At 41.7% G+C, this 27,956-nt stretch overlaps 1 protein-coding gene across 4 annotated transcripts in view; it reads right to left on the bottom strand.

Annotated features, from left to right (window-relative positions):
* Positions 1-2,129: 2,129 nt before the first annotated feature.
* Positions 2,130-27,956, bottom strand: part of NOX4 (NADPH oxidase 4) — a 125,523-nt gene continuing 99,696 nt past the window's right edge. For 3 of the 4 annotated variants that reach the window (XM_054831708.1, XM_054831681.1, XM_054831697.1), the window contains 4 exons: positions 25,496-25,604; positions 24,845-24,913; positions 22,688-22,788; positions 2,130-16,996 (listed from right to left, as the gene is read on the bottom strand). In XM_054831708.1, coding sequence (XP_054687683.1) covers positions 16,876-16,996; positions 22,688-22,788; positions 24,845-24,913; positions 25,496-25,604 — 400 coding nt within the window. In that variant the 3' untranslated portion in view covers positions 2,130-16,875. The remainder of the gene's footprint in view (positions 16,997-22,687; positions 22,789-24,844; positions 24,914-25,495; positions 25,605-27,956) is intronic. The other variant, XM_054831691.1, reaches the window with a different exon arrangement.

Below are 27,956 nucleotides of genomic sequence, written 5' to 3'. Positions count from 1 at the left end.
CACGTAATCTCATTGAATCAGAGTGGACAGTGCTTAAACACGACCCCGCCTTTACCTTTTCCTCTGTCTGGCCAAGGTGACGTGAAACAAGAAACTTCCTGTTAGGCATCCGGATCAGGCTTGGGGAGTTCATTCTGACAGGATCAATGCCAAAAACGGGGCATTACAGTGCTTGAAGCCATAAAATCTAGATCCTGTGTATGTAGACCATGCAATCACATGACTTGACCACAGTGGGCACTGAAGTTAGGCTTGTCTGAAAGTACTTGTTAGATGAGGGTCCCATCAGCTTCAGCATCCAGGGACACACTTGCAGTATCAGCGCCACGTCGTTTCACACAGTGAAACAAAAATACCGTATGGCTGACGTTCAGAAATCCTCTGCAGGATACCTGGCAGTTTCAGTATAATGCACTCAGTATTGTATGTCTCTGGCCTTTGCAGGACACCGTTACCTCTGTGAAGTCTCTGTGAAGTTTTCTAGCCTGGTCTCTTTCTTCCCTGGACTTTTAAGTGGCTCATTTAGTCAAGGCAGGACAATGAGCAGCTGTCAGTCTTTTTCATTCTGTTCTCCCTCCCACATTTTCCCCAAATTTATATTTTTAGCACCTGTCCTCTCCATTGAGTTAAATCTGTAATTCACCATCTGTGTATACACGTGTGTAGGGATGCAAGTCATTTTGAATCAGTCTCCATAGTGAGCTGAAAATTGGCAGCGATGAGACCTTGTCATTAAAAATGGCCTTTTACTGTAATTTTTGTAATAAACTCTGAATTAGCTATGAAGTAGCTATTATAGCTATAGAAAACCAACTTATTTCTGCATCTCCATCTTGCATCCATTAGGCTTTCTGATGTCCCATTTTATGTATGGACATTTCCCCAGGAGTCTGCCTGTTACTTCCTTCTCTGGAGAACATCAGGCATGCAGAATTCACATGGTGCCAAAAAGTTCTGGAAATCTGCTAGATTAGTAAAATATGTGGAGAAACTAGTTCTTTCCTTGCATACAGACAAAATTCCCTTTGAAACAAGAACTCAGCAATAAATACTAATTCTGGACCTTAACTGTGGATCATCTCCCTTCATGCAACTTGATTCAGCCTTACATGACTTCCCTCTCCTGCCACCCCACACCGCACTGTTTTATCCATCAGGAAAAGGGATCCTGGAGGGCTCAGCTGCGGGACTGTCCCACATTTTTGAGGCTGGTATAGTAAAGACAACGCAAAACAGCCCCCAGGGGTGGTACCTACACCATTGCTATCTGAGTGTGTCATATAGATTTTAAAGGAACTTAGATTTATAAAAAACCCTCCCTGATTTTCCTCATTGTTTTCAAATAAAAGAAACATGCTCAGGCAATAATAAGCAAATAAGGCATTTTCAGGTCGATTACATATTGTGGACAAATTTTCACACATTTTCCTGCAATCATAACAATGTTAAAATGTTTCTGGTTCGAATTGTTTCTTGTAAAATTTAAGCACAACCATTACATTGTGCTACATTTTCGAACTGCCGTACATCTTTTCCAAGCACTTCTGACAACGGTTCCATAAATATGAATAAAGGAAAGTAGTTTGCAGAGCCTCTTACCTCTTAGGGCAGAGCCATGCACCAGGCTTTCCTCGCCTTGCATACCAATACAACCCTCCTCGTAATCAGATTCTGGTTTTCTCCACCAGTGACGGGTGCTGATGAGTTTTGCAACATTAATGTCATTACTCACCTTCATTCCTTTGTGCAAGATATGGCAAATAAATAGTCCATACGGACCACAGAAGAAAATATATTTCTGGGACAAGTGCTAAAAGCTTAAGTTCTTTGTATGTGACCCCTTCATGCAAAGACAAGAACATTACAAAAATGTGCTGGCTATTTTGTCACAGAGCTGAACGTGTCAGGAAGATCTGCTAATAAGAACCTGAAGGCCTGGACTGTCTTATAAATTTACTGGGAGACTGGCAGAGTGGGAAATACTTGTCCATTAATGGTGCTCTGCTAAATTTACTGTGGACTGATTTCATTGTCAGATGACCTGGCTGTATAGAATGAAATATATACATGGTTAGATAGCTGGAAAAATATAAAATGCCCAAGATCATGACAGTACCTGTATACAGAACTATTTATTGGTGTAATTAGGAGAAAATGTGATTTATTTTTTTTTAACTGAAACACAACACACATCTCAGAATGACAGAACTACAGCCATTAGCTGGTAGCAAAATACATATACTCATGGCGACAGAGAGGTGCTATATAACTGTATTCTTACAGTAGTAGTGAAAGTTGTACGATGTGTGTGTATACGTGTGTAGACAAGCCCTATAAGGACTTTTTCCTGCTCCTCTTTCATTAGCATGACATTACAGACATTTATATCAAGAGCAAGTGAATATATCATTTGTCAAGTCAGAACAGTGGTAATTTGTTTTAACTTTGATCTTGTCAATGCCACAGTGACCACGGAAAACAGAGATCACCAGAGAATCGAGGCTCCACTTCCTCTTTTACACAGAGCTGCCACTTTAAAATTCATGTTAGTCTTTTCATTCTATAGCCTGTGGTCCCAATTATTTAATCCAGAGGGTTGACTTTCAAAGCATCAACTTCCTATTAACATTCAGGGAGAATTAGGCTCTTGACAACTCTCATGTAAGAGCCTAAATGAAAATGAGGCATTTCTGCCTTCCCTACTGCTGCCAGAAAAGGTGCTTGTCACTTTGGAAAATCAGATCACTTCTCATTAGAAAGACTTTTCCCTTTCAGTGGAACAAATATGCTTAAATCCACAAGTCTAGATACCAAGACTTAAAAATTATGGCTTCTTGTCTCATCCTAAGAGCCATGGCACTTCAGAGCACTGAACAGGGATGTCTGCAGGGAGGCTGTCACTTTAGAAATTGTGTTTAGAGGTCTGGATACAGATGACAGACTGTGGAATTACTGCAGTCATCATAATTAAGGTGACATTCTCCTACAAGGAGACATACTACTGTAAAGAGTTACAGGAAGGCTCATTTGGAAAATTAATCTGTAGAGAGATCAGAAACTTTGGGCTAACAAAATTAATTTTCAGGAAAACCAGAGGAATGGAGACAGGACAAGTTGTTGGTTATTCAGACCATCAGTCATCAGTCCACAATGCACAATTTTAGATTAGAAAGCACACTGTTATTAAGCTCAGTCTAATGCTTATGCATATGCTAAACAAGATACCAGAAAGAGTAATGATAAATCATGGAGCCATTAAATTAATGAGAATTAAATTTGCGAGGAGTTGGAAAAGGGAAATGGATGAGAAGTGCAGGTTATTTTAAGTCATCTCACATACATAAATGATGATGGGTTTTCAGGAGAAACAATCCAAGTTGTGTTGATTAGAAATTATTCCAATGTGCCACTCTTCTCCCTCCTGTAATGCACTTTAGGGCACATTTAAGACTAAGCATCAGGTTCCCTGCAGTGAACAATGCTCCAACTGGATTGCAAGCCTGCTCCCCAGCTTTCAGAAGGCTGGTGGGACCAGCAATGAGGTACCTATGCCTTTTACCCCAGAAGTCAGAATCAGAAACAGGTAAGGAACCACCTATGTGTACTCCTCAGATGGTCTCAATTTTGTAACACACGCTGCTTTTTCAGGTGGTTGTCCAGCTGAGATGTTCTAGGACAGGGGAACCAGCTCATACCTAAGCAGCACCAGCCCATAATGTGCTGTGTTCTCCAAATAAATGAGTACGGTCCCTATAGCATCAATGGAGGTAAAAAGGAACTTTTGAACCACATTTTGTATGCTGAAATGCAAAATTCCAAGTCAGGTGAATCAGATCTCCCTGGAGGTCTTCAAAGGCTTTTACATCTCCCCGCTGATTATGTGAGAAAGGTGTTCATTTACTTTGGGTGATTTTGTTCATTAAATAACTGAAATTAATGAGAGGCTGGTGCCTGGATCGGGCAGACAGCTGCTGCTCAGCCCACGGCTGCTGTTTTTCTCTCCAAAAGGGCTCATCTATCAGCGGAAGCAGTCTTTGCCTGCCATTGCCCACCCTTCTGCTCACTTTGTTATTAAGAATTTATCCTGATCAATGATGCCTGTATAGCGGTGAAGTGGGGAGGAGGAAGCAGAGTTTTTCTCTTCTGCTAGGAAAACAGCAGACTGCAATACTTTGCTCGCTGCCCAGTATAAGGAGAGTTTCTTATTTGCATCAGCATTTTTAGCCAGGTTTTGTCAAAATTAATAGCCCCCCCCCCCCATTTTTGTGCTCCCCTTCCCTTACTGTCCTTGTATGAACAATGAGATTTCCCTCTTGATCAAATTCATTTGTGAAATGTATGATTTCCCATAAAAACTCTCCAAATATCAGACAGAAAATCAAAGCTCATGAGCCAAAACACATTTTGCCAAACCTCATTACTTGGCCAGGGGAAGGTGAGTGGGAAAGGATATTCTTCTTAATGAAAAACACCATAATAATTTCTGAAAATATAATTTTTTCCTCTGATAGCTCTCCCCAGCATGCCACTGACCCTGTGTTAAATATAAATAAACACATTTTACATTTCCACAGCTCAGGAACTTCTCTGAAGTGGAGACATTAACTTTCTCTACATGTTTTTAACCTAACAACTAAAAATAAATGAGAAGGAATATACAGGGTTTTTTATTTTTCATCTTGCTGCAGTTAAACTCCTCATCCTGGAGGGATGGTACCTTTTGCCATCATTATATCAATACCACTCTGGAATGAGAAAGCAAAAAATACAATCCTGAGATTAATATATGCAGTTTGTGTATCCTTACTTCTCACAAACAAAAACTTACCCAGAACCTTTGACAGCAATTCTGAAAAAAACTCAGAGAAGTCTGCACACCTGTATTAATCCACGTTTCACATGTCATTTTCCTAAAAAAACCCCACAACCCTGCCAAATGCAGAAATGATTAGGTGGATGGCTACCAGGACATTTAATGTCTTGCAGAAAGATCAAGTAGGTGCTTTGGTCTGCAGTGCACCAGAAATGCCCCTAACCACATTACTGGGAAGTGGATTATGAGTTTTAAAACAATTGTTTCAGATTTGCAGTAGAATCAGCAGTGTCCTGAAGATCATAATAAAATATCAGCTCTCCATTAAGATCTATCAAAAGCAGTATGGTCTGAGCAGGCACTGCCAATGAAACACACTCCGAAATATTTTATCAGACCGAGCAGACTAAAGCAAATACCCAGATTTTGTTTCATTCAGTCAGGTTTTCAAGTGCTCATCTTAAGTGGGAAGGAACTCTGTTCATCATTGATTTTGGCAGGTCAGGGTCAGGGTCAGGCAGGTGCTGGTTTTTGTTCCCACTGTGCTCTAAACAAAGACACACAAAGTGCAGAGGACTAATGTTCTTCCACGTTCCAGCGGTGGGATGACTCTGAGAATGAGTTACATTTAATCTGCTTCTGAGATGGTCTCATAGATGAAAATACCAAAAAAATGTATTTGGCACAGTCCTTCATTTCGAATGGTCCAGATTTATCGGAAATTTCAAGAAGTGGCATATGAAGTAAACATGTGCCTAAGGTTTTAAGTCAGAAAAGGACTCTGGGTGGCTAACCAAGGGTGCCTACTACAATTTTTGCGCTTCAGGTATCCCACCCAGCTTCCTGCCGTTGTTCCAGAGGATCCTGGCTCTCCTGCAGCATGCCTGCCAACCCTATATGGATGTTTCAGCTAGTACAGGGCATCTCAAACAGTATCAGAGCCGCCGTTTAAGCAGTGAAATCCCAGCCTCCCCTGCCAGCAGTAATACATACGCACATATGCACATTCACAATGCTTCCACGATTAAAAGCAGTATGTCATTAATTAAAACCAGGTCAGAAACAGCAACTCAACCATGTTTTGTTCAGTCTTGGAATGGTTGTTTATTCCAAAGTCATGAAGCTTCCTGTAAAGTAAATACCTTGAGAGTACAGTGCCATAATTATATGATGAATAAATATATGGTGCTTTGTCAAATACAATAAGAGACATAAACTCACGCTAGGGTGTCCTGCTAATATAAAAGAATGCAAAAATTACATCTGAACAGCAACAGAACTCAGCAGCCAAATATTTTACTTGTCAGGATTGCCATTAAGACAAAATGGCTAACTCAGTCTAGTATTTTTTGAAAGAAGCATCCTTGCCATACTGCAATCAGGATTTTGCAATTTAACTAAAACAAATTTGAAATGAAGGACTATTTGCTGCGCAAATCCATAAAACTCTTTTCAGGTGTGACTGTCCCTATTTTACAGGTAGGCAAAAAGAACATGGGATTTTAGAAAGAAGCTTAATGCAGTTTGGTAGCAAAACCTCAGTGCACTGGAATTCTTCATGTTACTCTGAAAATCCTAAGCAGAGTGACTGGTTTGTAAGGAAACTCTGCAAGACGATGGGGTAGACCCCAGGATTCCTCCCTGTCTGATCCCTTTTTTAGCCAATAGTTTGCACCTACCCTCACAACACTATAATTAAGAAAGGGACACTATGGGGAAAGATTTCTGTACATGACAAAGAGAAGAAAAAAAACCCTCAAAAGACTCAGGAAAAAGAAAGAGAAGAAGAAAAAATCCAAAGCTTTTTTTTTTTTTTGATCAATTTTCTAGCTCTGCCTTATTATACAGCTAACTGGTAAAAGCTTTTCTTCATCTGATGGGAACTAGCAGAGTCAAGAAGCTTACTGCTTAGTCTTTGAAGGTTTATGAGGCATGCAGTTACAATAGTGACGTATTTAAATCCTTCCAGCCAGTGGAACATAGTTCCTCTGCTATGTTGGGGGGCACCAAGCTAAAGCTACAAAATGGGCTGTTTCATATGACAAGAGTATGACTTGTTATGGGTAAGAACCCATTAAGTAATATTCTTGTTCTTGAAGTCAAGCCTGGGGGAAAAAATTAAAAATGAAAGTTCAGGACCAAATTTTGCTTTCTGTTCCACTTGGAAACTATGCAGACATTTGTCTTCAAAGAATCGTACCACATCCTGATCTACAAAAACATAAGAACAGATTGAAATTACATTAATGTAAATAGGCATCTCTGAAAAGAACACTGAGTACTCAAAATTGTGGACATTTATGCTAGTACTTTCCAAAATGGTTATCTTGCACATTGTATAGAGATAAAAATGTAAATGCTGCCTTTTTAATACATTATTTTTATTTCAGTTATAGTGGAAAAATTATATAATTACAGAATTGGAAATTCAGAACAAATTTTCTGGCCTCTTTCTTTTGGGACAGGAAAGAGGGAAGAATGTGGTCATTAGTGAAAAAGTCATGACCTGCAACTACAGGGCATTCATTTCTTCTATCACATTATAGATGTTAACTGGAAATAACTACTTCCAAGGCTTATTTCTTAAAAGAAAAACTGGAAAGTTCAACTTAGTTTATTGCTTTTTCCAGATTTTAGGGATGGCAACAATTTCATCTGGGGTCCATATCTTCCTTCCTGAGATTGGATTTTGATCAATTGTTTTGATCAAAATGCCAAAATGCTGGGCATTGGTCACCAGGTAGTGAGCAATTGCATTGTGCATCACTTATTTTGTATATTCTATTATTATTCTATTATTATTTAATTAATTATTATTTCCCCTTCCTTTTCTGTCCTATTAAACTGTCTTTATCTCAACCCATGAGTTTTACCTTTTTTTTCCCCCAAGTCTCTCCCCCATCCCCCTGTGTGTGCGGGGGAGTGAGCGAGCGGCCGCGCGGTGCCCAGCTGCCGGCTGGGGCTAAACCACGACAGACCTTTTTGGCACCCAATGCAGAGCACGAAGGGTTGAGATAATGACAGATCTGACCAGAGTGTGTTAAAACAAATTTGTTACAAGCATTTATTACATTAGTTAAATGGTCACAAGGTTGATTTATTTGCTCTCAGAGTAGTTGTGCTTGCTCTCAGAGTTGTGTTATGTAACCCCTTGGTGCAGAATCCTGAAAAACTAGTAAAATATTTGGAAAAAATATGCTGTCACCCTGGCACTTTCAGAGAGACATAAATCACTGCAACATGCTGGGGCTCGGCCCATGCCTACCAAGCCCTGTTAACACTATTCAGTACCCTCAAGGGGAAGTGAAGGTCTCTCGATCTGATGACAAAACGACAGGCACTGCAGCCAACTCCCCCCAGTTCCAATGTAAAATCATAGAACGTGACACCCCCCTCCCCTCCCATATGCACATTATGGAACTAATATAGCTGACCCAGTCAAAATATCTTTTTGGACATCAGTCTGAGGAAAAAAATGTCACAATTATGACTTTTCTCCTCAACTGTCACAGACCAAGGGAACAATTTCTTACCCAAATGTGCTTCATCAAATTTGCTCTTGCAAGTGATTAGAAGGAACACAGGGAGAGAAAAACTCAGTGGGATTCAGGGTTTCACAACCTGGCACATATGGGCTAAGGCTCCTTGTTTCAGAAAAAGCTAATTAATCAGCCCAGAGCTTCATCAACATATGAATCCTGGAAGAGGGTGTTGGTCACATCTGAATCTCAGTGAAAGCTCTGCCCTTCTGCAGTCACAGCAGCATCAGTGCCTCCTTCTCAAAGATGCAGAGCAGAACATATGTGTTGGGAGTTGTCTGCTTAACAGCACAATACTTCTTCTTTCCCTTTATAAACAACGAGCTCTCAAGCTCCCTGAAGCTAAGAAACCAAGCGAGAAAATATTTAATCAGTGAAAGGAGGAATTTATATGCAGTTGATAAACTAGGGGCTGTATGGAAATAGAGAATGTAATTGAAAAAAGCAACCCTTTCCATCACTGCCTGCTGTCCTGAAATGTCTACGTGCGAAAGCAGAAACATGACTTAATTTCAGTGATGGCCACAAAAACCCAAATCCCTGATTCTCATTCAGAAGATGACATAATCTTTGCTATTATGAGTTTTCTCCATTTTCTACACAGCTGTCCCTGTGGCACTGCCCCTCCTCTCATTCTAAAAAGCATCTCCAGGACTGGGATGCTGCAACCCATCACTTTCCTGAAGCTAATCAAAGTGACTGCAAGACCCTCACTGGATTGTGCACACTAGGAGCGTTACAAAGTGTGGATTACGCTATGATTAAAACTGCGGACCTCTGCATTTCCCACAGTGGCGTTTTCCTGAGTTAAGGGAAGCAGAGGGTGGGAGAAGCCTCTTGACACAACATGTGCTATGGAGAGAGGAAGAGCACAAAAGGAGGACTATGTGACACGTGGATGAGGCTGTTTCCAGTGACCCAAAGGTTAAACCACATCTCTGGATGAAGGCTGAGGGTATGCAGAGAGGAAGAGGGAGATCTGAAAGCTCAGCTCCCACTAATCTTCCACGTAGAGGGAGTAGACTGAGATTAATGAAAGCACCAATGCATCCAGCTCCAACAGACAATGATACTTCACTATCAGGTGGAGACCCTTTGCCAAGTTGTATCTCAGCCACATTTTTAAGCTCTGCTTGGGACATTATGTTTTTCTCAAAAAGCGTATATCAAACAGTTACAAGTGCTTAAGCAATCAAAAAGAATAATGCCATAGGTGAATCTTCACATTCTTATCAAATATTTTTAACAGTTATTTATGTTGTTCTGACACAATAAAGGAAAAACACAGCACTTGTATCTTTTCTGCAGAGATTTTGCCATTTATTCCTCATGAACCCTAGTGTAAATATAGGCAGGATATATTCAGTTGTCAGTGGAAGCTGGCATTCACCATCCTCATCTGCTCTGGACAGTACATGCTTCCAAGCATCTAACACCTAATGAGGTACAGTAACACACCCTGCTCCCCAGTCCCTGAACAACGTGCTTCTACAAAGCTACAGAAATACAAAGATGTCCATACCCTCAGCTAACCACACAACTGAGACTGCACTCAAGAGTCAGACCAGCTGATCTACACCATTCACCCTCAGATATGACAGGTCTGAGCTCCAAGCTGGAAAGTGCGCACAAGTGGCTCACCCGGCTGCATCGAAACCTGCTTTCATCTCACATCGCAGACTCAATCCAAGAGCTCCTGATTTTCCCTGATGCCAAAGTGTACCTTTAGGATAGGCTCTTACTCAGCACCGTTCAAAGACGTGAAGGCCAGCGTTGTGACATGGCCTCCTTCTGACTACAGGTCATGTATCACTGCTGTGTTTCTCCTTAAAACCGTTGTTTTCCTCTTTGCCTTAAACCTTGCCTCTCCCCAGCAGCTTGCAGAGTTTCTGTGCAGCATTCCTAACCAGGCTGCACTGAGTGCAGCTCAGGACACAGTCCACTCTATATGCTCTCTGGTATTTTGCATTTCTCTCAGATTACTAAACGGAGAAGAAGAGGCTCAGAGGCGTTATTTATTCAATTCAAAAGCCACCCGTTATCACTGTGTTACATTTCTAACATGCAAACACCACTACATAGCACCAGGAGATTATCTGTTATCCCTGAAAAAGAAATGACATGCTCTTTTGAAAGCAAAAGAAATGCCCTGCTGTCGATGAATATATTCTTGGTTACAGCACAAGGAGGAAGTTTTCGCTTTTCCTCCCCCACCTCTCATCCAAATTTCTTCCCCAGGGTTGCAGAGTATGAGATGAGCAACGTGACCTTGCAATGACAGAATTTTAATGTGTGACTGGTGCACCAGAAGCAATGCAGTAGTGTCTCTCTTCTCAGTGTTGCTATGTACACTAGACATTTATGTAACACCGCTTCTCATCCTCAAGGCTGTCCTTACCTAGGGTCAGCAGCAACGAACACAGAATTTATTTAGTCAACTGTCAAAGCTACTTAGAGTGAGCACAAAGAACTGCACTCGCCAGTGTTTTGGTAAAAAGGAGTTAACAGGTAAAGCCATTCCCAACCCCAAAGATGCAAACCAGATATTTTTTGAAACAGGTTAACTCAAAAGAGTCAGTGGTGGATTTATTTCAAATGAATTGCTTATTTCCGAGGTGTTTACTAAAATATACTAGTTTTATTCTGTGCTTTAGCACCAAGTTGTGCAAAGAAAGGCAATGGTTTTGCATATATTAGGTCTGAAACCCCAGGGAGACTGTATCCACATCCAGACAATGGGGCTTGCTTGTAATTTCTAGAGTTGAGGAGCCAGGAAAAATGTTTCACTCCTTCCCCTCTGCTCTGAGATTTGAAATATTTCATCCTGTTCATTGCTGACGTTCATCATGCTCTCCTGCCCTCCTTGGTTTGCTGCTTAATTGACAGCAGTTTACCTGAAGCTTCAGGAGCTACTCATGGCTTCCCCCTCCTGGTTTAACAGTACAGAGCATTAGGAAAAAAGTGCAGATTTTGGACTGTGAGATGGACAGACTTTGTCAGGAAGAACAAGAGACAGCACGTACATATTCTTTGCAAGGTCTGACATCCTCAGAAATCCAAGAGTTCTGTTAAGAGGCAATCTACAATTGGGATGGGTGGCTTTCTCCAGCTTTCTCTCCATGTCCCTGTAATAATGGGACAGATCCACTGCTGTTAGTAGACCTCCAGCAGCTGTCTTTCTTACAAATATGATCCTTCTAGAAAATATAACACTTCAGGCATGGCAAACCTTGAGCATCCACTGCAAGTTTGGAGATATTCATACTCTCAGAGGAAGTGCACTGCATTCAACGGTATGAAAACTGATCCTATCCCTCTTACAACGTGGGTGATACAACTAGCAGGATACTAAACCTGCACAAATACTCATTCAGCCCTTTAAGGAGCAGCACTTGTTGCTCAAAACATTTGTGTATGAGCATGCGTTATACAGTCCAGCAGAGGACTCAGGGTTCAACCCTAACAGATGCTGGCTAATTAATCTACTGTACCTACAAAGGAAATTCCAGAGTTTCTGAGATTTACTATGCTTAGTACAGGCACTAAAATATCAGGCTCTTTATGGGAGTGTAGAGTCTCATTTCAGCTCCATGCATTTCACCAGTGCATTACTATAGTGACCTTCATGTAATACACCAGCAGCAGAGACAACACAAACCCCAATCACCTCAGCTGTATTCTATATATCTGAAAAATGTACCTTCATTGCAGAAAAGCTCAGTTCAGCACAGGCACGAGTGGTAATTTGATTAAACCTTGCTGTTAAATCCTCTTTGTTTAAAACAATAAAACCTGGTTTTGTTTGTGAGGGGTGGGAAATCTGCAAACAAATCAGATGCATAATCCAGAGAAGATCAGATCCAGCTTGTCTTAAATCACATTGGCATGTCCATGAAATGATTGCCAGGCTGAAGTGAAAATTAATCTCCTTAGAAGCCCTTTTATTTTTTTAAACGAGTAAACATTGCATTTTAATAACAATGTCTCTTCTCTGACTTACAGGGCTTGAACTACTATAGGCAATGATGCTTTAGCCTCCTGCCCGCTTCTCTAAGCAACGTCTTGTAGTTTGAAACTGTAACCTGGTGCGTTAGTCTTGAGTAGAGGCTTTTCTCTTAGGCAGCTGTTCTAAAAGCATATTTCTTACAAAACCATTACTTCTCTGCTCTGTTAGGCTGTTACAGCTGAATTACTGTTGCCAACGTGGCTGGTCTGCCACTCATATTATCTGCCCCTTCTCAGGCGGCTCCAAATCACTTTCTCACCTATGTGCTAGAGGCATCAGGAGCAAAGGGATGACTCTGCTCTTGCTTGCACCGTTGGCAGGCTCACAGGTTGCTCTGTGCTTGTGTCAGACTCTCTGCAAGCATACGTAGTATTTCTCTCACCTGCAAAGCACATCTTGCTAACAAGACAGGTGAAGATCTGCAACCAAGGAAAACGATTTCAGTGCTGAGGGAGTAAGCTCGTGATCGGGATGCAGTGCGTGTGCACCACGGTGCTAGTAGAAGCTGAATGTGCGCAGTGCTTTCATACACATCCTTACATCAGGCTTGCGTGGGCAGGAGTCTTCAGAGAGAGGGTTTATCTCTTTTCGCTTTACAGCAATTGTTCTCTAGTCTGTTGTGGCAAAACAATCAGCATTTTGCAGAAAAATGGATTTGGATTAACCTCTCTCCCTGAAGCAGTGCAGTCATTGGCTAGGTGTCTGTGGTACCCACTGGTGTCCTCTCCTCAGCCCAGGTTCAAGGTTGTATGTTGTGATCTCTCATACTCCTTTCAGTCCTGTCCCCTAGAAAAGCAGACAAAAGACCAAGGAAGAACTCACATGCTATTAGTACCATATGCTGAAACAGGGAAGTGTTGCTCCAGACTCAGGGCTGGAATAATCATCATGGATGGACGGGCTGTCCTGCGGGCTTCAGCGGAGGTCAGTCCTCATCGGGCCTTCCCACGCTCCAGCAGGGCTCACCTCTTCAGCCCTTTGCTACAGCAGTGAACATTTACTCACACAAGCAGTCTCAGTGCTACAGGCATAGAATTACTCGGATAAATCTGGTTAGTCCAGCTGTTAGCTGTGTAAAACCCGGAGTCTCACACTGCTGTACGAGAGGGTTGGACTCCTGTTGCAGAGAAAGGGCTTGGTTTCCATCACGTCATGAAAACCCTTCTGTTTTAAAGAAAAGTCCTGAAACATTTATGATGAGTAAAACACAAAGATCCCGCTGAGCAAACACTGAGGGGTCTGCAGTTTTGTGACAGACCGAGCGAGAAGTGGCAGCATACATGGTGGGATCCTTCCCCTGCCAGCAGACTCACTTACAGGACTCAGTTTAAAGCAGAAAGAGACATTCAGTTACGTAAATCCGGTTGATCTGTAAACGCAGAATTCAGTGCTGTCAGTCTTCACTTACTTGCCTGGCAGAGAGTTATATTTTCATACGCTTGGCTTACAGATAAAAAAGCTATGGAGTTTAAAACAGGGCTCGGCTCAGTTTTGCAAGCTGGAGTTGCACACTCAGAAGCAGCAAGGTCAACGCAGCCCATAGAAAGACCGTGTTTATCAATAGCGTTTGCCACTCCTGAAGTCAAGTCACAGTCACTAACCTTTAAACTATTTGCCCCTCTCAAAAGCATAGCTCAAGGAAATGGAAAAAAGCAACTGAAGCTTTTAGCCTTTCCCCAAACTCACCCTCACCTGGTCTAGCAATTACTCGTATCAGCAACAGAGAGGTTTACACAAAATAAAACATAAATACAGTTGCATAGCAATTACACAGACCTTTTCACTGCAGGTGCACTGAAGTGATCCCGAAACATTAATTAAGCCTCACAATACTCCAGCAAGGCAGACAGTCCCAAGCTTGTTGTACAAGTGGGTCAGCTGAGGGTGGCACAGGACAAAGGCAGAAAGAGGAGACCTGGCTTTGCCTGCGCCGTGCTCCGACAGCGCTGCCTAATGTAACAACAGGCATTTAACGTGCCTACACCCAGCGTCAGCTCCCGCTACAATGCAGAACAAGAGCACAGTACTAGCATTACTATTTTAATTACAAAGTGCTACCTATATAAGAGCCGAGCCAGAAAATGTAATCAGTTTTAGCACAGAGCTAACTACAAAACTAGCTGCTCATTATACAGTAATGGAACCAGTATCTATCAGAGAGGAGATATGAAACCACAAACAACATCGTGAGTAGATGACTCTAAACTGTATTTAAAAACCATTAGATACTAGATCCTAAAACAAGAGGAAAAAGATCACTGTCTGGTTGTGGATAATAGATGCAATCATGATTTCACTCATGCTTTAAGCTAACTGCCAGCAAACAAAAAAGCCTGCAGTATCGGCAATATCTGATATCTATGCATTTTGCCATCACTATTATGTTTATTATAAAACTCATGCAGGCAGCATTAGAAATTAATCTTAATGATTAAAAAGGATCTAATCCTTTTCTGCATACCTCTGGTTTTACAGTGACGGATGAAATAGATGCAATGGGAAAATAATGGCTACCCTGGCTGCTCTCTAGGCTACTTTGAGAATTCTCATCAGTAGGATTAAGTCCACCTCTTGCTCTTTCCTTTCCCCCCTAAATTTCAAATTGGGCAGAGCCTGAGGCAAGAACTTCAGTGCAAAGTCCAGACGCTGAGGAACACGTCCCCATGAGGCTTCACTGCTGCACCTCCACCCTCCTACTCCACTGAGGACAACTCCTGTGGAGAAGCTGCCCAGGCAAAGACCAAACTTACACATACAACATGCCTATCACCACCTGCTAGAAAAATGCTTCCCTCTGAACACCGATACTTGTAAAGCCCTGTACAGAGTTTGTGTTGCAAGCTGAAAAGTAGTGGCTTTCCTACTAAAATAACAAAGGTCTTCATTGGAAAGATGGAAACCAAATCAAATGCACTGTCCTAAATACTGGTGAACCACAGGCACAAGAGATGCTGAGCCATCTTACGTCTGCGTGTGCTGCAAACACTACAGGGCATTGCTCCCAAGCTTCTGCTGGAGATTAAGGGCCAAGTTTTCAGCAAGTGGAAAGTGATGCTGCTCTATTAAGATGCACTAGAAGGATGCCTACCTATGCCAGCTAAGTGTCTGACTCCTGCTTAAACGTCCTCTGCTCAGCAAAATGAGGTAAAGGGGGTAAAGAAGAAATAAAAGGAGTTGGATTGGCTATCGGATGGAGGAAAAAAAATAGTTGCTCCTCAGAACCCAAAAGTTTTAAAGTGCCTGTTTCAACCTCTAGCCCTGCCATGGCAACTATGAGCAGACTGGAAAATGGCTGTGGAGACAAGAAGGGAAGGAGAGCTTCAATTTGGATGTTTCAGATCCTCCCCTTTGGAACGTACTGAAACCACACTGCAGCTCCTGCAAGGTTTCAACCTGCACACATGATGCAAAGAGTCACAGTAATGAGGGAGTTGTTCTTACTCTGCTGTAGACCTGGCCTGATCCTGCTTTTAGTGACATCAGTGCAATCAAGTGTGACTCCAGGGAAAGTACTCAACAGATCAGAGTCAACCAAACATACTCTGGAACCTCTAAAATTGGATTTCAACCTGCTGCGTTGCAAAATAATCAGTAAAAGCATCTGAAAGCTTGAAGTATTTGACATTCAAGGCATGTGAGTGCAGAATGAGTGCAACTTCCAAGTTGAGTGTGTGGTATAATAAAACACCATATCCTGTCTGCTCCTGTTAATCGCTTTTCTTGGTCCATCTTTCTGGCTGAATAAATCACACTTATTTTGCAAACTTACTGAACACTGAATCGATGCAAGATAGAGAGTTCTCCACATGCAGGTGTTTGCTTGCCAGAAGGCTGTGATTTACATCACGGCGGAGTCTGCCCACAGGTACTACACAGTTGTGCTCACTTTTCCATAGGTTAACTTACATCTTTCCTCATCCTCCACCCTCTCTTCCATTCAGGGTGGGAATATTCACATCCGTTACAGAAGTAGACTAGCAAGAGTAACACTCTACATTTTAAATACAGAATCCCAATTCTGCAATGTATAAAATCTTTAATATGGAGTGTTTCCACCCTAAAGCCATGAGATTTGTATACCAACAAAAGTAATAGGTCTTTGTAATACACAGTATTTTGTCATTTGGATTAATCTGGGGTTTGATTTACTGATCCAGCTTCAGAGGACTGAAGTGGAAGAAGTTTAAACATTCCACAGATTCTTCTTTCACCAGCTTTTAAAGCAACTGTGTCTCTCCCCAGCTTCTGTGCTTTTTAATTAACAGAAGCAACTCCAAAGAATCATCGCTGACACAAATATTGTGTGAGCGCATTTGGCTTTGAGCATAAGCACTTATTATTTGTTGGTATACTGCTGCATCCATCATTTTCCAAAGTCTTAAATAATCATAAATAAGAAAATCTGTGCTATTCTTTGGTACATTTCTGTCTGTTTAAACCACAGATGAACTTTTAAGTTGTACAAACAAAAAATTGCACTTTCATCTTCTAGAGAGTCTTGCTAGTCCAACAGACTTTCAGCTGAAGGATTCTTTATTATACTCAAACCTTGTCCCATAAGAGTTGCTGCTGTTGCTCAGTTTATGAAGTATCTTAGAGATTTTGTTTGGTCCACAACAGAAAACTCCAATGGTCTTCCTGTTAAAAAAAAAAAAAGAAAAAAAAGTTATGACATTGCAGATAAACAGTAACTTCTAATGATAGACACAATTGGATTCTGGCCTCACTGTATTATACATAAGCCAACTACACATAGATTTTAAGGTGAGAACAGCTCACTAGATCACCTAGTTAGTATTACTGAAGCCACCAGATCTCTCCCAAGTATCCCCACAACAAGTCCTATTACTTATTTGACTAAGACAACTCTTAGAAAACAGTACCTCATCTTAGTCTCAACACACCAAGTGATGAAAAATTACTGCTTCCCACTCTAATTTTTTCCATGATTAATCTTTTTTTTTTTTTTTTTGTTAAAAATGTGTCTCACTGTAACGACTTCATTAGTGTAACTCGTGATTTACACCGGCAGGAGATCTAGTCACTAACAGTGATTCGCTACACTAATGAAAACAGAGCACTACTAACCCATGATTATTTCTGGCAGCAGGAGAATAACTTTACTGCTTTAGCTTCACATTAGCATGCAATCTTTCCTTCAGCAGCTGTATCAGAAAGCCTTATAAAAAGCCAAACACTGAATATGATCCTTGTTCATCATCCACAGCCATCAGCCCGGGTTCATTAGTTAACCTGACTTTTGTACCACTCCACCAACAACAGCGCTTTGATCTCTGGTCACCTTAAACCCAGGCTTTAAGTCAGACTTAGGGTCATACAGCACCTAAGGGCTCAGAACAGTAAGCCAGCATCAGAACAGAGCACATCCACAGCACGGGGACTGAAGCACTCGTGATATTCATCATCTCCCTTTTTTTGAAAGATGAGGAGAAGGGAAAGGAAGGAGCACGGAAAGAGGATGTGGTGCTGTCTCTTCTGTATCACGAAAATAAAATTTCTTATCTTCCTGCTGAAATTGTGCCACTATAGAGAATGATCTTAAAGATTTACCGGGATGGAGAGAGGGCACTCAAGAGGAGACATGGCTCTAACTGTTGTGATCTACAGCACTCACCAAGAGGCTGGAGACTTGACTTTTGGTCCCTGCCTCTAGGACTGCTTCAGTATTTTATCCAGTAACTATTTAATACAAAATATCTTAGCACATGCAGGATAATCAAATGCACAGTTCAAAGCTGCCTGGGCATGTGTTTGGTGAGAGAAGGGAACTAACACATATGAGAAGAAATCTCTGATGCATACTGTCAAGTGCATGTGCCAGATGTTGGGCAGCAGCTCACACAGCATGGCAGCACACGCTGTACCTCTGCACAGCACTGGCGTGGCATAACTGAGGACTCAAACATCAAAAAGCATCACAAAGTTATGCAGGTAACTGCAACGGTGTCCCTGTGCAGGCATCTAACACCACTGACATTAATTGCCTTCAGTTACATCACACCACATATCAATCCATAGCAAATATTTGTAACTCTGCTGGTTTGGGCTGGGCTGGAGTCAATTTTCTTCATCGTAGGCCTATGGAGCTGTGTTTTGGATTTGTGCTGGAAACAGTGTTGATGACACAGAGGTGTTTTAGTGACTGCTGAGCAGTGCTCACACAGAGCCAAGGCCTTTTCTGCTCCTCACACCACCCCACCAGCGAGGAGGCTGGGGGTGCACAAGGAGTTGGGAGGGGACACAGCTGGGACAGCTGACCCCAATGACCAAAGGGATATCACATACCATATGATGTCATGCTCAGCATATAAAGCCGGGGGAAGAAGGAGGAAGAGGGGGAACATTCAGAGTGATGGTGTTTGTCTTGCCAAGTAACCGTTACGCGTGATGAAGCCCTGCTTTCCTGGGGATGGCTGAACACCTGCCTGCCCATGGGAAGTGAGGCATGAATTCCTTGGTTTGCTTTGCTTGCGTGCATGGCTTTTGCTTTACCTGTTAAACTGTCTTTATCTCAACCCATGAGTTTTCTCACTTTCATTCTTCCAATTCTCTCCCCCATCCCACCGGGAGGGAGGGAGGGAGTGAGCGGCTGCGTGGGGCTCAGTTGTTGGCTGGGGTTAAACCATGACAATAACTGGTAATTTTCTCACCCTTATGTATATCTATTAAACTTTCCTATCCTGGCAGTATTCCTTTTAATGGTAAGGGGTGTTGTGTTGGTAGCTGGATTTGCAGAAATAATAAGAACACTATTGCTTGTTGCTCTCGAGTAAGATTCCTCAGCACTTGCAGAACCTGAACACTATCTTACCTTTGCACAGTGGAGAAAAATGGCACATGAGCTGCCAGCAAGAATCTGTCTTCTGTATATTTAACTGAGAGAATTAATGTTGTTAGGTTTTTTATTAGTCTAATTAGTACAGACAACTGATAAATAAAACCCAAAGAGTTCTCTGTCTCTTTCCCTTTCATTACATATATGTAGCTCCCAAAGCACAGACATGTCTAAGAAGCATATACTGCCAATGTGCTCCCATCCCAGCAACTTTCTCCCAAGGTACACAGAATTTTTGGCTAGAATACAGAATCACAGAAAGGTTAAATGATTTGCCTAAGGTCACACAAGAGACCTAAGAAGACCTCCTAAAACCCAGCTGAGCCACTGCCCTGTGCAGTGAGCCAGCAGCTCTCAAACTTCCTTCCTGGGATACCCACCACCAGCACCTATTCTGGACACCCTTCCACGTACCACTCACCTCCCACGGTTCACACCCCACATCTTCCTCACCTATCCCCCCACTTCCCTGCTGGCAGATACCTTCCTCCCTGCCTCACTTGGCTCCTGCCTGGTTGCTGTGACATAAGCAGGCAGGCGGCTGAAAGGAGCTACTACACCGAGCAACACACTACTACCTTGAGCTGATGGGCTTTAATTGAGTATCACTTGTTTAGGTCAATGGCTCACCTTTTATCTTGCACAGATGAAAACAGGCAGCTAGGTATCGCTGAGGCATAATGCCTGAAAATCTTTTAAATACTACTAACATGTTTACAGTTAGGGAAACTGTGTTATAGGCCATTCTTTGTAATAATTATAAACATTAATGTAGGATTTTACTCATTCAGAGCACTAAGCAAATAGCTCCTCAGTGTTCCTATGGGATGAGTAGGTCAGCACGTATTGTTATATCCATTTTATGAACAGCGAGAAGTGAGGGAGAAGTGAAATATTTTGCTACCTAGAGAGAACAGAGTCAGGACTTGAAATGTTCCAGTTTTAAACCTCACATTCATTCCCAGAGAGAGGCTTCTCCTTTACGGTACATGAGAAATGTATCATGGTGCTCCATGCCTTTCTCTCCTACAGATATTCATGTCTTTTTCTAGGTCAGTCTCCATCTGGAAAAAAGCACGTGTCTATGTGACCTATGCAAAACTGAGAAAGCGTGGCAGCCAAGGCATGGTGTAAGCTTTTCATCCAGGAGACAGCTGAACAGAAACAAAGCTGCTGCTCCCCAAAGAGAGTGCATGAAAAACAAGACCAATAATTTATTATATAAACTGTCCCAGTGCACATCCTTGGGACTGCCGGTGTCATATAAAATATCAACAGTAGATGGCACGCGTCTGCTCCTATTAGTCCAGAAGAAAGAATCAGGAACCTGATGCTGGGTTGTCCCATGTCACACTCTGAAGGTCTGGCAAAACTCAGACACTTACAAATGCACTTTGCTTATTTGGGACCCAAACAGCAACAACAGCCACAATTCACAAACCACAAACCACAAACCAATCAGATGGCTAAACCGAGGAGAGGTTTGCCAGCTGCGTGTTTATTTATGTGCAGCTTTTACTAAAATCATAAGATAAAAAGTGGAAAATATCTTGGCTGCCCATAAAGAAGCCCAAGGGGATTGCAAATACATGTGAAAGCCTGAACACTGGCACCAGATGTTGGAAACAACTTTGTTGCTCTGCTTTGTTTTGGGTTTTTTGTTGGGTTTTTTTTGGTCTCCATATTGTAGCAGGGTTGTTTAGGTGGAAAGTTATGCAGAAAGAAGAACTGAAATAAAGTTAGTAGGAGATCAGGAAACTGGACTATAGAGAAAAATGGAAGTTCCCGTCTCATCCAGGGAAACAGGGAGAGCATTATTTACCTACAACAGTTAAGTTTCTGTGGGATAGCTGAGTTACAGGTTGCACTACTGTCTATCATGTAACATGTAACTATGTCTATAGATATAGACTTGTATCTATAAACCCGGATAAAGTGGTGACAAAGGGTGAGGAAGCCTACATCTTAGCAACTGCAGGATAATCAAAAGAGTCTGAACATCATCTAGGTACTAAAAAATACCTTTTTTGGAAATGGTGGCACAATTCAAAGACCTGATGTGGAAATGCAGAGGAAATGGTACTTGAAGTCTAATTAGGAGTAATGTGATGGAAAGCAGCACAAAAGAAAAAGCAAGCATGACTACCATTATAGCCTCATCTATATTATGTGCACTTACAGCCTTGCAAGGAAGTGGCAAAAACCTCATCATTTTCATCTTTTAAAACTGGACTCACACAGTTAAACAAAAAAGACATTAGAATGGAGCATAAAAGGTCAACAAGTCCTCTATGCAGAGGAGTCTGAGCCACAGAGTCAACTTGCTTCTTTGACCTGTTTCCCTTTCTTTCCCACGATCCTTTACTACAAAACCAACCCTTCTCTAAGTGATACCCATTTGCACAGTGTGAGAATCCCACTAGGGATGTCCCTCTGCAGCAGCCTTTGGGGCATCCTGGCAACGCACTCTGTCTACAACATCCTCTAGGACCTGAACCCAAGACACATACTGCCAGCAGCTTACACTTACTAGCGCTCAATATTTCTCAAGAGGCAGGGCTCAGTATCCCCTAGTCATATCCAGTCTCAGAAGAGAAGCATCAATAAACCATGTGCAGATGTTCACTTTGCAAGTGCAACAGAGGACAAAAAGTTCTTGAGGGAATGTTCTGCAGGTGACCATGAGAGCACCTCTCAACCTGGTACACCCAGATTACTATCAACAGCTACTGAAGGTGGTTTGCTACCACCCTGCTGACTTTGCCAGAAGTGGATTAGGGAAGATTCACACAACTCATTCTACCAGATCAGCTTTTGAGGCATTAAACTGCCAGTGGAGCGTAAAATATTCAACCAACAAAGCTGGATCTGGACAAAGACATTCCATAGCCTAATTGCATATCTTTGGTTTACAACTTCTTGTTTCAGACCATAATACTTGCCTAGCACAGTAAAAAGGGATTGCCAGGTCTTAACAAAAAATAAAGAAGTGCCAGGAATCTCAAAAGACAATATATCCTCGGAATAAAGACAATGCAGGACAGTCAGATTCTCCCTTGTGCATTCTGTTTATAAACCAGCGCTATAAATCATGAAAATTATAGCAGACGACAACAATTTTAAAAAATGCAACTTTATAGACAAAGGCAGCATATATTGCAAGCAAGATACTGCCACGGACAAAAACATATGCAATCTCTGTGCAGTGAGATGGAAATCTATTACTTTTATTTTCTGGGCCACTGAACATCCTAGCTGCATGAAAAGATGAACTGTTCTGAGTGTAAAAAAAAAAAAGTGTCAGTATGTACAGGCTATCTCTCACAGCAAAATATTACCTAATTTCAACATCAGTAGCTTAAACATTACACTCTAAGATAAACCCCAGAAATATTTTCATGCAAACATAGCTGGAAACAGATAATATCCCCACTCTTCAAACTGTGGCATCCTTCAAGCAGACTGGTACTTACCGCCGGTTACACTTCGCTATTTCATCAAAAAGAAGTTTCCACTGGGGTCGTCCAATCAAAAGCCTTGAGTTTAAAGCCTGATATTTTTCACCAATTATTTTCTGCAAGAAACAAAAAATTGCATTCTGCCTGATTTGCAAATTGCCTCGTATCACCCAGGGCTCCCATTTCCGACCTTGGCTGACTTACCATATCGCTGAGGTGTAAAACCTGAGCACAAGTATCAGGCAGTTGTGATTAAAACTGCAGCCATTTCATGCACCAATACCTCCACCAATGGCTCTCCTTGGTGTTCGTTATACATTGTTCCTCGTGCAGCTGCTCATTAATCTCCCCATTACTTTTAAACCAATTCATTTAAGCCATAAAACAATAACCACGCTCCTATTATTCATTCCCTCATTGGCTTTTAATGCTAAGTTAGAAGAAACACTGCTTATGCAAAAATCATATTTCTGTCTGAAGTCTTTTTTTTAACTTTGTACAAGTAACTATTAAGATGACTACATCTGAAAAAGTAACAAGGCAAATTTTACATTTCTCCCTGAGAGTAGTTTGCCAGCTGTTTTGAGCTGCTGTAACAGCAGAAAGCAGCCAAAACTGCTCCCCAGATGGATCCCAACCCCTTCCAGCAGTGCTAACTCACCAGAATTTTGATAAGGTCAAATGCCCTTCCATGGCAGGGCATTCCCTTTCTCTGGTTTTCTGTCCTAATGTGATAGAAAGGCAGAGAGAGGTTTCATCTTATCTAGGTTCCCACATTCACTCCACTGCTGAATGACCTGAGCCATTGGTTGCACCAGTGCCAACACAGAGCCTTGGCTAACTCATCCTCCGTTGGCCTTTTGCAGTCAAGAGGCATTTGCTGAAGGACGGGCTTGGGTCCCTGTTGTCACACAGGCATGCTGCTTCTGAGCAAAGGGAGCATGAAGTGAAAATGCCCTAATTTTGGTAGTAGTCAGCACTTTGGACTAACATCAGTGAACACAGAAGCTGTACGGCAATGGAGAGTTGAGTTTAACTCCCCCTTGAGAAATCACGAGGTATGGTTCATGCCAGTTTTGTTCAGTAGCCACAAAAGAAAAGTAACCTTAAAGAAAGACTTTAAACAAAGTTGACTTAAATAAATTCAGTAGCTGCTTGATACACAGTATTAGAAAACTTGCTTTGAATTGTCTATTATTACAATCTTGCTGTGTCATTGCAATGCATTCCTGCTTTGGGTTTTAATTTTAACCTAGCAATTACATACCAGGTTTATCAATTAGGTGTTTTCAAGCAGCCCATTCCAATCGACATATGTCATCCAGGCATTAAATCTGTGGAGTACTGTTCATAACTACCGTAGCTATCACATCATTTAGACTATTGGATAGTGTTCCTACCAGAGCTGTGACTGTTATGCTATCTCCACCTGGTACCAGGCAGATCAAAATCCTTTGGGCATGGTTTCTCACTGCATTTCATGTTTTGTAGTAATTGTTAGGCTTGGTTCTGGGCCCACTGCAGTCAATGGAAAGCTTCCAGACGCAGTGGGGTAAAGAATCAGGCCTAGGCTCATGTGCTAAATAATGTAAAATGAAGATTGTAAGCGTAAATAGCTATGGGAGATGCCAAGAGTTGGGGAATTAGCCCAGCTTTGGGGTTGCTAATACATGGGAATCGACAGTTCAGTATAATTTCCAGTCTCATATATCAAGAAATTGGTAACTTTTGTCTGTATTTGAAGTAAAGAAATAAAAAAAAATTTAAAATAGCTAGTTTCTCTCAAAATATTAATTTGAAAAGAGGATTTGAGCTTGCAAGCTCCTAGTCTTATTCTATTTTGATTCTTAGCCCAGAAATGATGCAGATTTCCCATCGAACGCGGCCAACTGTCTGGTCTGTGGCCTGGCCTGGAAGAACCTCTTTCCTAGAAAAGGAAGATATGGATTTTTGCCCACATCTAATCACATTAAGGCTACTAGACTAGATTCTTTTAACGCTGTGGAGATGGACTTCCTCTCTTGCCCTAGTAATGAATCAGTCATTTGAGTTTATGGCCTCATTTCCTGTTTTTACCATCTGCAGTAATTCCCTTTTGACTTTGACTGACAGTTTGCATTGTCTACTACCCCAAGGTCTAGTTCGGTTTACAAACAGCATTTAGCCACATACCTGTATTCCATCTGTTTGACTGAGGTACAGCTGGATATTTATATAGTCTGGTCGATTCTCCTGCCAAAGCTGGGAGGATGATAAAAACAGCTAGTGAAATAATATCCCTTCTCTTAATGTAAGAGTAAAGTCACTTCTGCCTACTATCCCGAGGGACGTGGGTTTCAGCATCAGTGAAGTAAGCTTTTCAATGAAGAAGATACGCTTGCATAGCACCCCTCTGTGCACTCCAGAATGTTGTGCATCATGCTGTGTACAAAATATTATTTTAGGAAGCTACGCTGCTTTTAAAATCCACTTGAAATTGTAAGTTCCCCTCCGTTCTCAATCTGTCTACTGGCCAAATGGCTAAAGGCCACTCAGACTCCCCAACCTGCATGTTCTTCTTCCATCTCATAAATTTCACAGATAAATGTACAGACTACTGGTACGCGGCAACACTGTGCGATGAAATACCGGTGAGAGATACTCAAACTGTTTTGTGCAGCTACAAGCACAAAAGGAGTCTGGGTCAGGTAGCCCAAGGAGAGGTACTGCTGAAGCTCACTTGCTTTGGGTAAGGCTGCCTTTCTCTACAGCACGCCAGTTACATGGTGTGGACATACCCTGCATTTATTAAGCTGTCAGTATTCCTCCAGAAACACCCATTACCTTGTTATGCAACGTACAGAGCAGATCTGCAAACCAGCGGAAAGATTCAATGTCCCTGCACACCCAAATGAAGTAGAGTCTTCTGAGCTTGTAGCATTTCCAGCCGTCACTTGAAAATAAAACGGTAATCAAAAATTATCATTTAAAAAGGAAACATTAATTAAGATGCTTTATATTCATTAGCAGAAATGTGAATTTCCATTAGAAGCCAACTGCTAAGTTGTTCTTCATCCTATGACACATCAGACACTGAAATGACCAACACAACCCATTAGGATGATCCTGAGAATATTAAATCTCTAGCACAGAGCTAACACCCTTCACAGATACTGTTTCTGCATTAGGAAGTTGTCAGCTATACCGATGATTTCGTCTGCAAATACGGATTCATGCATCATCATCGAAATTTTATTTCAAAGCAAATCAGACATTCTAAGTTCAAGTGTATTATGTCAATTCTTTATTAGGTTTACAAAGCGACCCATAAGAGAAAAATATTGACAAATGCAATAATGTCAGGACTTAATTCTGCCTTTATATGTGAAAGGCTCTGGTTGATTATAATTAATACTCCAGCAAAATCACAAAGACTAAATCAAATCAGAGCTCCATTGTGTTAGGGAACTGTGTGATATATTACAGTCCTCAGAAAATGCTGGTGGGGAAAGTGCAGTCATCGGCAGATTCTGGCATTGCATTTAGAAAAACAGGACTCTCGTGTCAGATTTTTAATGCAAATAAAACACAAATATAGCACAAAGGAAGGATTGGAATGAACTGGGACAGAAAACAGAAATGAAAAAAATCCTGATGATTAATGAGTTCAAACAAAGCACAAATATCTAGGAAATGTCGTCTTAGCTGGCCAAAGCTGTTTTCTGTTGTTCTGATTACTGAAATAGCCACTGCACAGATTGTTTCCTCCTTTTCCTCCCAAAATAATTTTCAGATAAAGAAGGCTATAGTCTGTCAACTTCAAACGCTAGTCCCTGGAGCCAACCCCAGTAGAAAAGTTTCATGATACATCTCACCATATTCGTTGTGCATTATTTCAAAGTCCAGGGTTGCTGGCATATCCATCAAGGTTATTGTACTAATAGATCTACGTAAGTGATGGCTCCAGCCACTGTCTTGCCTCAACATACCCCTAAGTCCCACTGCAAATCTGAGGAGGAAGGATGGAGACATTCTCAGCAGCTTGCAGGGGCTGAGAACTCACCTTCTGTGTAACCTACCCACAGAGAGAAAAAAAGTGCTTTAAGACTCGAGAGTACAGCGTCTTTCAAGTCCTGATTTCAGCTTTTTTATTTGTAAACTGTTGACCCGCAGAGTAGGATTTCCTCCATCTTTTTCCGACTGCCTATACTAAGACAAGCCCTGAGGAAGGGTCACAATCTGGTCAGATGTGACAAGATAACTATGAGCAGTAGCAAGGAAAATAAGTGCCTTTCACCATAAAAAAGGATAAAAGAAGAGAAAAATGCAAGGCATTTTGTATTGAACTCCTGTAGCTCAGTAACAAAACACCACTCTTGGTGTTTTCATGAAACAAGTCAAGCGTAGATTTAAAATAGCACCTCAGATACATATGCCAGCAGTATATATTATGCAATAAAGGTGCTACCCCCCCATTACAACCAAACCCACATGTATATAACACTTGTTTTGTGTTTCTATGGTACCACTGCCCATAATATGACCCTTCTGCATGACAGCCACTGGCTTTCCTTAATCGAAGTTCTATTTTCTTAAAAATAGGGCACAGGGCTCAACAGTTAAGTGGAGGGAAGGGTAGGAGCAGGAATTAAATTGTGTACATACAACAGGAACACAGTTGAGCAGGAAACAAATGACTATGTTGACAGGCTTCTCATCTCCCCCAGACCTGCATGTCCGTGACAAACAGGACTGGCCCCGCTGCTCTGCAGCACTGGCATCGCAAGGCAGTTTGCGTGTTCATACCTGCCAATGTCTGCTTCTCAGCCAGGGCAAAGACAACAGGCAGATCATCCACTAACCTGGGGCTTTGTTGATGTTTAAACACTGAGAAGGAAAGCAGGCTAAGGCTGTTACTTTTTCCCAGAATCACAGAATGATTCTCCTGTATATTGTACAGTGCACAAGGGGAAGACTGGGTACAAAGGCAGGTTATGGGATTGGCGGCTTGGAAGCCAATTTATGGCTTTATCCAGATAAATGGATATTGCAAAAGCTTTTGGACACTAACCTTCTATGGCAATGTCTGTGCAAGTTCTTAAAGCCTCTGATAACACACTGGTAGAGGCAAACATCTCATTACCTGCTGCTGGCCCATCATTATGATCGGTGACATTTTTGCTAAACACTGTCAAGGATAATCCATGACAAGGAAAATGGTCATCTTATCCACCTGGGCCCCAGGCTTTCAGCAAAACTGTACCTGTTTTTCACATTCTCTCAGGAAAAGAAAATGAAGGAGCCC

The sequence above is a fragment of the Grus americana genome, chromosome 1, assembly GCF_028858705.1.
Source record: "Grus americana isolate bGruAme1 chromosome 1, bGruAme1.mat, whole genome shotgun sequence".
NCBI classification, from domain to species: domain Eukaryota; kingdom Metazoa; phylum Chordata; class Aves; order Gruiformes; family Gruidae; genus Grus; species Grus americana.
Note: the sequence above shows the minus strand (reverse complement) of the source record. Positions and strands in the feature narration are given on the sequence as shown.